This window comes from Podarcis tiliguerta (assembly GCF_965153285.1).
Source record: "Podarcis tiliguerta genome assembly, chromosome: 2".
Lineage (NCBI taxonomy): Eukaryota > Metazoa > Chordata > Lepidosauria > Squamata > Lacertidae > Podarcis > Podarcis tiliguerta.
In genome coordinates this window covers 98,761,796-98,775,340 of record NC_139535.1, presented here as the reverse complement: position 1 = coordinate 98,775,340, position 13,545 = coordinate 98,761,796, and the positions used below count along the sequence as shown (strand labels likewise).

The 13,545-nt window shown below is 44.8% G+C and overlaps 1 protein-coding gene across 3 annotated transcripts in view; it reads right to left on the bottom strand.

The window, feature by feature from the left end:
• The window catches only part of RGS9 (regulator of G protein signaling 9), a 67,780-nt gene that overhangs the window by 26,646 nt on the left and 27,589 nt on the right, over positions 1–13,545 (bottom strand). For all 3 annotated transcript variants that reach the window (XM_083427512.1, XM_083427511.1, XM_083427513.1), the window contains exons 9-11: positions 9,858–9,920; positions 3,082–3,111; positions 276–337 (exon numbers count right to left, since the gene is read on the bottom strand). In XM_083427512.1, coding sequence (XP_083283638.1) covers positions 276–337; positions 3,082–3,111; positions 9,858–9,920 — 155 coding nt within the window. The remainder of the gene's footprint in view (positions 1–275; positions 338–3,081; positions 3,112–9,857; positions 9,921–13,545) is intronic.

The following is a 13,545-nucleotide window of genomic DNA, read 5'->3' as shown; positions in this document are numbered from 1 at the left end:
CCCACTCTTTAAAGCTGAATCGGAGCAAGCATCAATTCAGGTTTTCTGTGGATTGACATTTGCTCTGATTGAGCTTTAAAGAGTGGGTTTTCAAACGGAAAGATCCAGAACAAACAAACAAAAAATGGGGTGGGTGGGTCTGCTTGGACAAAAAGCTTTAAGTCACGGACTGCGCTTGGAAAGAGTGGCGGAAAAGTTAAGTGCGTGTAAGCCCTCAATCACTAAGAAATGGAAGGGCATAATATGCTATGCCTTAAAACAAAGTTCGCACTTACCCTCCCAGGGAGACAGAAGACTTTACTGTGGTTTTCATTATGGCCTGCTGGTAGTACATGATCTAAGCAGGAAAACAGTTTTCATTATGTCAGCAGAACCACAGGCGCTTGTGAGAAATCCTCATCCACCAAGAAGCTAGCAAGAGGTTTCCTATACCCTTATAAGAAGGTTACCTAGGTGAGTGACCAGAAATCAGCTTCCTAAATTGTAAAATTCAGGGTGTGTGCTATTTCTCACAATGGAAATACGAGAAGTTGATGAAGCAGATACGGTTTGGAAGGCTCCATTCATGGAGGAGAAGGCTATCAGAAGCTACTAGCTGCATTCTAGGGCCTTTTAGATGTGCTTGTGGGAGCAGGGCTATTGATTAGCTTTCGTTTCATTATGCATTTTGTATTCTTTGTGATCGTCAGATGAAGGGAGGTATGCAAATTTAATAAATGATGTTGAGGATGATGATCAGTGGTGTGTGGTGAAACTTTTCATAGGCGAACAGTTAGGGCCAGAGGTGCAAGTTTGTGAGGGCGATGTCACATGAGCTTTCATGTCCTGACATTGCGCATGTGAGCATTGCACCTCCCTCCCTAAGCTGGGCAGAAGCTTCCTGGGCTTTGGGAAGGAGGCGCCACTAATTGATGATGATGGCCACATTCAACCTCCCCTGTCAGAAGAAGAAGAAGAGTTTGGATTTGATATCCCGCTTTATCACTACCCTAAGGAGTCTCAAAGCGGCTAACATTCTCCTTTCCCTTCCTCCCCCACAACAAACACTCTGTGAGGTGAGTGGGGCTGAGAGACTTCAGAGAAGTGTGACTAACCCAAGGTCACCCAGCAGCTGCATGTGGAGGAGCGGAGACGCGAACCCGGTTCACCAGATTACGAGTCCACCATCTTAACCACTACACCACACTGGCTCTCAGAGGGAGCGTGTCCTCAAAGGCCAGTTGCCAGGAATCACAGGTGGGGAGAGTGCAACAAAAACAAAAAACTCTACACTTGCAGTATATAAAACCCTACTCAACAGGAAGAAATATGATTTAGAATATGAAAGACAAAAATGGAGTTTAGAGTTAGGGGTACAGATAACAAATGATATATGGGAGTCAAGTATAAAATCAACAGAAATAGCCTCTATGGATCTAAGACTTATTCAACAGAAAATAATATTCAGAGTCCACTGGACTCCAGCAAAATTATACCAGAAGAAAATAACAAATGCAGACAACTGCTGGAGATGTGGGAGTAAAAATGCAAACTTAGTACATATGTTGATTAACTGCCCGATGATAAGATAATTTTGGTGCGAGGTGAGGATATTTATAGCAAGAGTAATAAAAATAAATTGTTATTTAGGGGAATTGAATTTAATTCTAAATTATATTACGGAAATGTGGGAGATTTCAAGGGAGCAAAAAAAATGGGTGTACCGTGCTATATTAGAAGCAAAAAAACTTGTTTTGATGAATTGGAAGAGCCGCAAAAAGATTCCATTGAGCACATGGATTGATAATATGGACAGATTAGCTACATACGAACAAACTGCATGTCGACACAAAATAAGAATGGATAAATATGAAGAAATATGGAACGAATCCGCCTTAAGCGATAAGGCGGATATTGGTGGGAAGTAGGGGGAGGAGAGAGAGGTGGGGAAATATTGTTTAAAAAGGTGTAGTCATAGATATATCAGTGTATTCAAATCTGAATTGTCAAATTGTGTTATTATTGTTATTATGGTTTTTGTTGTATGTGTCTTTTGTGGTTGATGTTTGTATCGAAAAAATGGTTAAATAGTGTGTGTTTTTTAAAGTCCTGCTTGGAGGCTTCCTGTAGGCATCTGGTCGGCCATTTTGAGAGCAAACCGCTGGACTAGATGAGCCCTTGGCCTGGTCCAGAGCAGAGCTCTTCTTCCATCCACGCATCCCCTGCTATGCAAAGAGCCCAGTCTGGGCTATTCCTACCGTCACCTCCATCTGCAACAATGTGAGGCATGAATAGTCAAGGGGACCAACATGGGATGAAGTCACAAACACACACACTTGTGCATGGGTGGGTGAACTGTGAGGGCTGTACATTAATTGACATGTAAGTGCAAATGTCTCAAGCTGGTAATTTGGGCTGAGCATTGGTAGCTGGGGAGTCGGGGAGCGAGGGCAAAGAGCTGTCCCTGCAATTAAACAGCATGTGTGGACTGAGGGGTTACCGAACCTTCACCAATGATTAAATAATTTGGAATTTTATATATTTTACCATGGCAGGGGGAGGATTTTAGATCTTCTGCACCAAGGTATCATGAAATACTGTTGGAGGGGAAAGCTGTTGCCATGCCAAGGACACAAGAGATAGAAAACCCAGATTGTAGCTCCCCAAGAAGCCTTATCTGGCTGCCTGTAAAGCAGAAGTACAAATCCCTCCCTCCCGGGATCGTTAAGGATGATATTCCCTTGGAGTTGATTTGCTGGAGGTTGCATGCTGGCCTTGAATGGGACCAAAGCCCAATGACAGATGGGGACCAGGGGTCAAAAGTGGGTGTGGCCAGCCCTCCTCTCATTCTGCCATCTTGTTTTCTTGTCATCTCTCTTTCTGCCACAGTCTTCTCTCTCCCCCACCCCCTGCCACAGCATGCTGTGAGAAGTGGAAAACTCTTGCCAGCATTCATTTTAATGGGTCTACTTTGAGTAAAACTTAGTTGAAGGCTTGTGAATAAGGTTTCAAGGAAAATGAGGTTTTTACCAGGACTGTATTATTACTCGTTGTTATTAACAGCAACAACAATCACTGATTAATATGTGGGAAAGAAATTACCTCTCTCCTGTAAACATCCATGGTTTTTTTCTGTAAAAGAAAGGAACATGGTAGCAAAATAATAACAACAACAACAAACAACAACAACAACAATAATTGACTGGGTGTTCAAAAAAGCTGTATCTGAACAAATAGTGCATTGCTCTCTACTTAACCCACTTTAACAATTAACACTAAATTCAGACTAGCATCTACCGAGCCTATTTAACAAAGAGAACATTGATGTGAAGAGTTTTCCACCCGCTGTACGATTTTGTAAAGCCTAACTTTGCAGATAGCGTTGCCTGTTCCCCTCTCAGCCCATATATGTGTGTGCATTTAATTACAGGGTTATTCTAATGGAGTTAATACAGATTCATTTAGGAGACAGGGATTAGATCATTCAGTATTAGTTAAAGGCGACAGGAACTGACATATTGCAAAACATAAACATAGCAATTAAAAGCCTCAGAAACAATATCTGCTGTGCTTATGCTGCTATTTAAATAGCTCAGATGATGTTATGTGTCATCCACCAGCCAGCAAGCAACTGAAAGCTAGAAATTAACTGCAGGCTGTTTGTTCCTGCAGCTCCCTTTGAAGTATCATGCCGTGACTTTGTTTGGAATAAGCAGATGGAAACAGAGGAGAGGCACGCCAAGCGAGGGCTGTCAGGAAAGCCTCCAAGTTTTGTGGAGGCCCTTTTCCTTCCATGACATCCAAGTAGGCACTCAGCTCATGCCTTGCAAACCTGCCATGTGTAAGGGGCTAACTAATTATAATATGCAAATGCATGCAATAGGATGTGGGCGCCCGTTCTCTTTCTGTATTTCTTGGAAAGCCATTTGAGGAGGGCGAGGGATTTGTCAGCCAGATTTCTACTCAAAACTCCCCAACTTCTACCCCACCCACCCCGCTGGATTCCAAATGGATATTTGCATTTCATGGAGGATGATTTTCCCAGAAAACAGCTAGAAGGGAGGGGTTTTAGCACCCGTGCTCCCCACCCCTTCAAGTGGCTTTGCTTTTTAAAGAGCAGGACTGAACTACTGTCATACACACTAGTGTGTAACATGTAGCTAGGCCCTTAATCCAATATGCAAAGGGACAGCGCTTACCAAATAAAAGCATGCAAGAATTAATCGACACAATAGCTGCTTTTAGACAATCACTGGGCATGAATGAAGCTCTGGGCACCTTGCATGTAGAACCTTCCCTGTGATTAATCACAGGCTCCCATGATGTCCAAACCAGGCACTGTAGAGAATGGCTTCCAAGCACATCTGGATTTGAAAGCCAGCTTTAAACCATTAAACCAATTTCCTGGCTCAACAAGAAGCCATTAGCTATGGTTTGCTGGTTCAGATCTAGCAGGAAGCTATAGCTAACTTCAGCTTCTTGGTTTGCTTAGCTGATCTCGCAACAGAAAGAGTGGAGCGGAAGCAAAGAAGCTATGTGAAGATGTGCAGAGCTCATGCATATCCTGGCTTATTTAACCATGAGTTGACTGTCCAAACCAGGTCAATATGACATGACACCAGAAGAGCCACATAAGGTAAAGGTAAGGGTACCCCTGACCATTAGGTCCAGTCATGGCCCACTCTGGGATTGCGGCGCTCATCTTGCTTTATTGGCCGAGGGAGCCGGCGTACAGCTTCCGGGTCATGTGGCCAGCATGACCAAGCCGCTTCTGGCGAACCAGAGCAGCACACGGAAATGCCGTTTACCTTCCCGCCGGAGCGGTACCTATTTATCTACTTGCACTTTGACGTGCTTTCGAACTACTAGGTTGGCAGGAGCAGGGACCGAGCAACAGGAGCTCACCCCGTCACGGGGATTCGAACCGCCGACCTTCTGATTGGCAAGCCCAGGCTCTGTGGTTTAACCCACAGCGCCACCCGCGTCCTGAAGAGCCACATAGTGTCTATATAATACCTGCACATTTTGCCCCTATGTTCAGAGACAGGTGCAATTTTCAACAGGAAAACAGCATTTTGGGGGAAGGTTAACCTGCTTTTCCCAGCACTGCAGTCCCAAGTGATACCAGGGCCAATTGTGGCTGTTAAAACCTTTAGGAAATGACAGCTTGCAGGTCCTGCCAATGTCTCATCTATCAACACCCTTAGTTTCTTAGGATGAACCAGGGCTTTCTGCCAGCTGCAATGCTACAGCATAGGGAATACCAGTAGATGTTGCTTCATGCTACTGACTTCTGGAACTATGCTGTGAACACTTAAAAAGCCTGACAATCAGGAGACAATAATGAACTGTATCAAAACTTACAACTGTATGAGGATTTCTTCACAAGCTACAATTGCGCATTTGACTTTACATGTGATTTAAGTGCACAATGCAGTGAGGAAATCTATCCCTGTGGTTGTTGATACATGTGACTAAACTGAATGTCAAGTTCAGCAGATGGCTTGTCTGTCAATGTAGCTTCCCCAAGGTTTCTCCAATGGAGTCCTTGAGGCTGGGCAACTGTGTCAGGGGTGATGGGCAGAACTGCCCCCAAATGAAGCACGTTGATTTCCCCCTTTGGAGTGAATGGCAACTATTAACTGATATTCGGGGGGGGGGGTTAAAAATGCACCCACAGACTTCACTTGGTGCGTGACTCTAAAATGGAAACTTTTTTGCATGTTTAGGCAGTTCATCATCCCATTAGAAAAGTCCAAAGTTACACTCAAATCCCATCAGAGTTCCCAGGAAACATTAATTGAATTGTGTGGCTAATCCACAGAAAGCAAAGGTTTTGCATTAAAAGATAAAAAAGTTGCTAATTTAAATTAGGTCTGTCCCTCATTCTCATTAATCTTCATTTCCACAGATGACATTTCTTAGGTACACAGTACAGTTGTATAAGGGGAACAGAGGTGAAATAACAGAATGTGACTCATATGGAGGTCTTCTACGGAACAATCAACCCAGGACTTCACAGACAGGAAGGTCATGCACACATCCCAGAAAAAATAAACTGGAAAGAAAGAGAAAAGAAAGACAGGGGGGAAATGGTTAATTAACTATTTCAGAAAGAAACAAAGCTCTTAATTAAATGGTTATCATATTTGCAATTCCAACGTGAATAGTATCGTCCATGCTGTTTCCCCCCCCCCTTCCATTTTAGTCATTGCTTTGTTATTTACTATTCATTCATTCTCTATTTATAATTTCTCTAAATGCAACGAGCTGTTAGTTTAGGGTTGTCACCCCTACATTCTAATGGTCATGGACTCAACTGAACAAATCCTAGAATTCACTGAGAACAGTAACAAAACTCACAATGCATTGAACTGTCTTACAGAAGCTATTTGCTGCATTTCCGCCCATCGATACGGGAGCTCATGAAAGTGTCTCTCCAGATTTAACATAATCTTCTCGTTTGACATTGACATTGATGAACAACAAAGCGCAAAGGGCCTGGACAAAGGGACTCCATACAAAAGTGTTCCTGTTGCGCTCTATTAGCTAGTTAAAAAATGTAAAAATGCTGTTTACCCAGTATGGACTTCAAAGAGATTTACGCTAATCACAAAACATAGCACCAGGGAAGAAGTCAGAGTCTGGCATGTTATTATTTGGGCTGTTTCCTCCAAACAAACAAACAAACAAATAAACAAATCTCTATCACCTTCAATCAGGCTTTCACTTATCTATTTGATACTAGTTGCCATGAGAGTTCATATTATATCTGTATTTTCATGGGATGCTTATTTAAGGGAAACGAGGCCAAACAGCATCAACGCGTTTCACATTTCCCAACTATCTTTGCCTTTGCAGTGGGCTTTTCTGGATGTGCGTTCCTAGCCCAAACTGTTGTGTGTGTTCTCCAGATGCCGTCACCCTGAAAGGGCATCTGTTATAGAAGAACCCAGGCATCGTTCTTCCTACCAGCCCAGCACTGTGGTCCTGCGGATATTGTTAGACTCCACTTCCCATCATTCCTTATCATTGGCTTTATCATTGGCTGATGGGAGCTGAAGACCAATTAATATCTAAAGGTAAAGGGAACCCAGACCATTAGGTCCAGTCGTGACCAACTCTGGGATTGGGGCGCTCATTTCACTTTATTGGCCAAGGGAGCCGGCGTACAGCTTCCGGGTCATGTGACCAGCATGACTAAGCCGCTTCTGGCAAACCAGAGCAGTGCACGGAAACGCCGTTTACCTTCATGCTGGAGCAGTACCTATTTACCTACTTGCACTGGCGTGCTTTCAAACTGCTAGGTTGGAAGGAGCATGGACCAAGCAACGGGAGCTCACACCGTCGCAGGGATTCGAACCGGCGACCTTCTGATTGGCAAGTCCTAGGCTCTGTGGTTTAACCCACAGCGCCTCCCACGTCCCAAGAATTAATATCTACAGGAATTAATATCTACACGTCCCATGAATTAATATCTACAGGGCCACAAATTCCTCACTCCTGTGCTTGTCTGTCAATTACTAAGGGGCTGCATTTCACCGGCATTTAGGTGTGTCTGTCTGCTATTGCTGTGGAGGACGGGGACTCTATTTTGTCCTAGGTACTCTCATCCGCTCTGCTCACCAGGAAGGGGAGGAACCAGCTCGTCTTCCCCGCACAGCTCCTGCCTCTCAGATTTTCTGCGTCTAAGTCTGTCTCTTTACAACCTGCTGCTCCCACAGCTTCCGCTCATTGTGAAGAAGCATTGATGAGTGCACTATGAAATGCCTCTCCCGTCCAGTACCCCAATTCAATCTGCACCTCTCCCCAACAGAAGAGGCGCTTCTGAGTCTCGAGAAAAATGGAGCATTCAACTACATCGCAGGGAGGGAAGAGATTTTAAAAAGACAGAAGCCTTATTAGTCAGGATTGGGGGAAAGATGGTAAGCAGCCAGTTCTGAAAGTGTTGAGGCTTGCATGTGTAAACAGGTCCGGGGAGAGTAGCATTCTGCAGCATTAAAAAACACACCAAAATCTTCCCTCTCTGTAGGACTCTGTAAATACGAGCACGATATGACATAGCTTGGCATGATAACCTCCTCCTGAAGTCTATATTTGGTCCCCTACCGGCTGACATAGACTCCTGTTCTCCTTTCAAAAAAGACATGCCAGCCACCTCCCCTTAACGGTAAGAGGTAAATCCTCAGCCTCAGCATTTAGCTCTCCTCTTCAGTCTCCATGGCAACCAAGCCCACTTGGCCACCGCAATTATTTGCAGCTGAGAGTCCTCACGCAAATGGAAAGTTTGATTAGTACTGCACTGGGTTTGATGAAAACAATTGCTATAAAGAGGGTTCGGACAGGCAGCATACAAGCCTCACCTTCAGCTGCAGGCCCATAAACTATCTCTTTAAACTATTGCTGCCACAACTTCTCTTCCCTATGCATTATTGCATGGCTGAATATCCCCCACGAATAATCCCACTCCAACGCAGAACCCTAATATGGGAAGGTAGGCTAGGATCCCTTTTCCATGAGGTGCCCGTGATGTTTTTAAATCGAAATTCTTCCACGTAAAAACTAATTAAATCCCAGCTGCAGTCCGAAGGTCAAGTAAGATGGCGGGCATCCATAATCACATCCCATACCTCTTTATACAGTGGTACCTCTGGTTACAAACTTGATTCGTTCCAGAGGTCCGTTCTTAACCTGAAACCGTTCTTAACCTGAGGTACCACTTTAGCTAATGCGGCCTCCTGCTGCTGCCACACCACCACCACACGATTTCTGTTCTCATCCTGAGGTAAAGTTCTTAACCCAAGGTACTACTTCCAGGTTAGCGGAGTCTGTAACCCGAAGTGTTTTAACCCAAGGTGTCTGTAACCCAAGGTACCATTGTATTTTGGCTGTGGGAGGGATGTAGTTCAGTTCAGGACCAGGGCACTGGTGGAAAGGAGGGGTTTAACTTTTCCCCTGCACCTGGTTTGCTTGCTGAAATTTGACCCCCCTATCTGTTCCAAGCTGCTATTCGACTTCAGGGAAAATTCCCAGGCATATGGATTTTCCCTAAGGCAGCAAACAGGAGCTGCAGTCGTAGCCTATTTCACCTGGAAAATGGCACAAGGAAGCAAATAGCTAAGCCCTCTCTCCCAGCAACACCATAGCCCCAGTCTGGACCCAGTCCCTCCCCCCTGCAACTCTTATTTGCCCAAATCAAAAGCGATAGGGGTTCCACTCAAAGATCTCCTTCGCCTTGTTTACTATCACCCTGAAATAAAAACATCTAGGATATAGGTTGACTGCCTTAGTAAGAACTAGGTCAAACAAACCCTGAGCAAGACATTATATTTGTATTAAGTTGTTATTCCTATTGAGAAGAAGAAAACACCCAGTGGCAGAAATGGTTAGCACTCTCATACTTTTTGTTGGTACTCAAAACTGAGTGATCAGTGTGGATCAAACATTTTCTGGAACTCCATAATGATTGTATACTGCATCATGTTGTTGTTTAGTCATTTAGTCATGTCTGACTCTTTGTGACCCCCTGGACCAGAGCACGCCAGGCACTCCTGTCTTCCACTGCCTCCTGCAGTTTGGTCAAACTCATGTTAGTAGCTTCGAGAACACTGTCCAGCCATCTCGTTCTCTGTCGTCCCCTTCTCCTTCTGCCCTCAATCTTTCCCAACATCAGGGTCTTTTCCAGGGAGTCTTCTCTTCTCAATACTGCATCATACCCCCTCCATATCTGCCCATTTTCACCCCCAGCTGTCGGACATTCAGTCCCAATCTTGACTTCGTTGGGTCTTATGTCCTTACAATGCAGATACAGAAAGCTTTGTCACCATTCAAAAATACAATCAGAGTGCTACTAAGGAATGCAAACTTACCTAGTTTACCGTATTTTCACAGGGATCAGTTACGCGGTCTAAGCCATAGTCAAGTGTGTCCTGCATCCCTGGCTATTGCAGTAAAAAAAAACAAAACACACAATTACATATTTGTGTTGTTTTTTAAAAATGTTGTTTATAATAACAAGTTTGATTGCATCAATTATTTAGCTGCCAGTGGTAAGACAAATAAATTTTGGAACAATTTTTACCTCCATCCACATATATATATAGGTCAATATATTCTGTTTTACAATTTAGAATACTCATTTAAACATCCTTAAAATATCAGTGACTTCCCTTCTTCTCTTTCCATAGTTCATTTTGCATATCATAAATCCCTGCATATTTTACATAAACTAAACCATTCATTATTCCATTATTACATCCATCAAAACTTATTTACACTGTTGAATTTATCTTAATGCTGCCAATGTTTCCAAGCGTACACAATTTCCCCCCGTATATTCAATAATCATTTCCAAATCTTCTCTAAACGCATGTTCTTCTTGTTCTCTTATTCTATATGTTAAGTCTGCAAGCTGTGCATATTCCATCAACTTAAGTTGCCATTAGTTGGGATCTCACTCATTTTCCATTTTTGGGCTAACAAAACACAGGCCACAGTAGTGACATACATAAATAACATTTTTTGACACCTGGGAATTTCCATCTAATCTATCCCCAATGAAAAGGACTCCTATTTTTTAACCTTCCTAATACTTCTCCAGCTCCACCAGCTTGTCCACCAGATCTAAGCCTAAATTACAAAAGACCTTTATTCTAGTTGTGTTTGCTGCAGAAATATTAATTAATATGCCACAGCTAGCGTTGTGTGTTCTCTACAATTCTGCCTGAGCAATCCCTGGGCTATTCCTAGGGTTAAGAGAAGCAGACAAAATTCAATATTCTACAACTGCTTATTCAATACATAAAAATAAGCAGCTATAGGGAAACAAATGCAAATTTGTTCCATTTTGCAAATTTCCACAGAGCACAGAATTCTTGGTGGAAAACGCTGTTTCGTTTCCAGGTCAGAGCAACCTTTGCCAGATGTTTTGGACTTCAACTCCCATCAGCCCTCATCAGCACAGTTGGTGCTAATGGGAGTTTTAGTCCTAAACATTCTGAGGGCACCAGAATGGCGAAGGCTGGCACGGACTATGCACAGCCATAGCTGAGTTCAGCATTAGCACCCAGCACCACTGGGCAGGTGTCAGAGCCCTGGCATCCTGGCAGTGCCCACTGGCATTGACGCACTTGCTATGGGCCCAGTATCCCAGGCGGTCGAGTCTTCAAGTCTTATCATGTTCTTGCAGGACCAGGCATCGGACTTCCCATAACCCAACCCGTATAATGAGAGACCAAAGAGACTGGTGAGAAAACCCAGCGCAGGAAGAAACCAGCTGAGCCCAGGGTGCTGGCTGCTTAAATGAGCGAGGGGCGGGTCCAAGGGGAGCATGAAGCTCCACCACTGGGTGCAGGCATAGGATCCGGTTCCTGATAGGCTTACGCCCCCTCCGCCCATCAGGAAGAGCCCAGCCAGGTTGAATTCCTCCATAGGGGCCCCAGTGAAGCCTCCTCCATCCCGCAATGAGTTTGGATTTGATATCCCGCTTTATCACTACCTGAAGGAGTCTCAAAGCAGCTAACATTCTCCTTTTCCTTCCTCCCCCACAACAAACACTCTGTGAGGTGAGTGGGGCTGAGAGACTTCAAAGAAGTATGACTAGCCCAAGGTCACCCAGCAGCTGCATGTGGAGGAGCGGGGAATCAAACCCGGTTCACCAGATTATGAGTCCACCGCTCTTAACCACTACACCACACTGGCTCCTACAATGCCGCCACACATGAAAGGGTGAGCGGGCTTATCCTAGCAGTGGCCATGGTAATGAACAGTTGAGAATAGCACCACTGGGCAAATTTTCCTTTTCATCAGGTCTCTTAAAAGCACGCGAGTCTCGTCTTTCATCGCACCTGACAAACCAAACGATAACAGCACCTTCTGTATGTTTCTAAGCGTGTTTTCAGCAAAAAATAAAATAAAATTATTGGCATGGGAACTTGGGACGATGCAGAGAAAACCCTGCCCAGTGAGGGAAGGGGGTGCCTCGACATGGCAAACAGACTGGTACCGCTGTCGCATCTGCTTGGAGCACAGCTTTGTTTTTGATCAGCTATCTGACGTCTGCTGAAGTTTGGCCATCAATAATTAAACTCCAGCCAGCGCTATCTTAAAAGGGCGAAAAGAGGGGAAACAGCTCAAGAAAGAGAAGGATCCAAATTCAGCTCTGGTGTGATCAAAGGGGATTCAGCAGGGAAGATGAACTAGGACCAAAGGGGCTGCTGTGGCACAGGGGCCTTTTCTACAGATGGTATTTCCCCGCCCTCCTGCAAGCTAAGCTCCAATTACAGCCTGACATTTGCCGGAGGCTTATACCTTCTCTGTCTGTTAACCGCTGGGCTCTCAGTTGGCCGCTTACACCGTGTGCACAATTAAAAGTGGATCTTTGATTATGACTTGGGATTAGGGAATGTAGCTCTTTGGCATGTGTCAGAGCCATGCGGCATGCTGTGATCAGTGCGGCACTGCTCAGGAAAACACCCCACCGACATCTGCCAGAAGTGCCTCCAAAATAACAGAAACTCGGCGCTGCGCTCCACAGCTTGGAGTCTTTCCCCAGCATGGAAGATTCGCCCCAAAGCGCTTGTGGGCGTGGAAAGATCAACGTGGATAGATCAGGCCATGAGAGGAGGCAGTGGTGCCGTGCGTTTGTGTACAGTGGTACCTCGGGTTAATTACTTAATTCGTTCCGGAGGTCCGTACTTAACCTGAAACTGTTCTTAACCTGAAGCACCACTTTAGCTAATGGGGCCTCCTGCTGCTGCTGCGCCACCGGAGCACGATTTCTGTTCCCATTCTGAAGCAAAGTTCTCAACCTGAAGCACTATTTCTGGGTTAGCAGAGTCTGTAACCTGAAGCGTATGTAACCTGAAGCGTATGTAACCTGAGGTACCACTGTATCAGGTTTGCCTCCATTCTTCCTGCTGCATTTGGCGGGTGGGAGTGTGATCGCAACCCTTTGCAATTACTGAGGTCAAGCTGCAGGAGCTGACTTCAAGGAACAAAATGCACCCGACACAGATGTATGCAGCATGCACAGTTCTCAGAAGACAGGGGCTTAAACCCCAGCTGCTTCCTGTGCAAGCTTGTGCCTCACTTCCCCCACCTGCAGGAAGCAGGATATCTGGGCGTCCTTATCTCTCTGCCAGAAGAGCCATTCCTCCCTTCTCCCTTGCAGTGATTCCAAACTACCTATTGCAAGAGTTAAAACTGTGAGATGAGATTCTGTAGAAAAAAGATAATGCCAAAGTGGACAAACCAGTCTCTTTGTTAAGTTGACGCCTCTTGTCAAGTCTGTCTCCTTGAATGTCTAAAGAGTACAGGCAACTGGTTACCAAAGAAGCTACTAGCTACAGAGGCTTCTGTAAGGTGAGCTAAAATTGGGTCCCAGCAGGAGGAAAGTGTTGAAGAATAGTCAGTCTCATCTTGAACTTGACTTGACCTCTACTGAATCCAAAGCTACTGTTTTGGGGACGGAACCACCAAAAACTTAATAACGGCTCAAGATTTGTGCAGTGGTCCCTCTGGATACGAACGGGATCCGTTCCGGATCCCCGTTCGCATCCTGAAGCG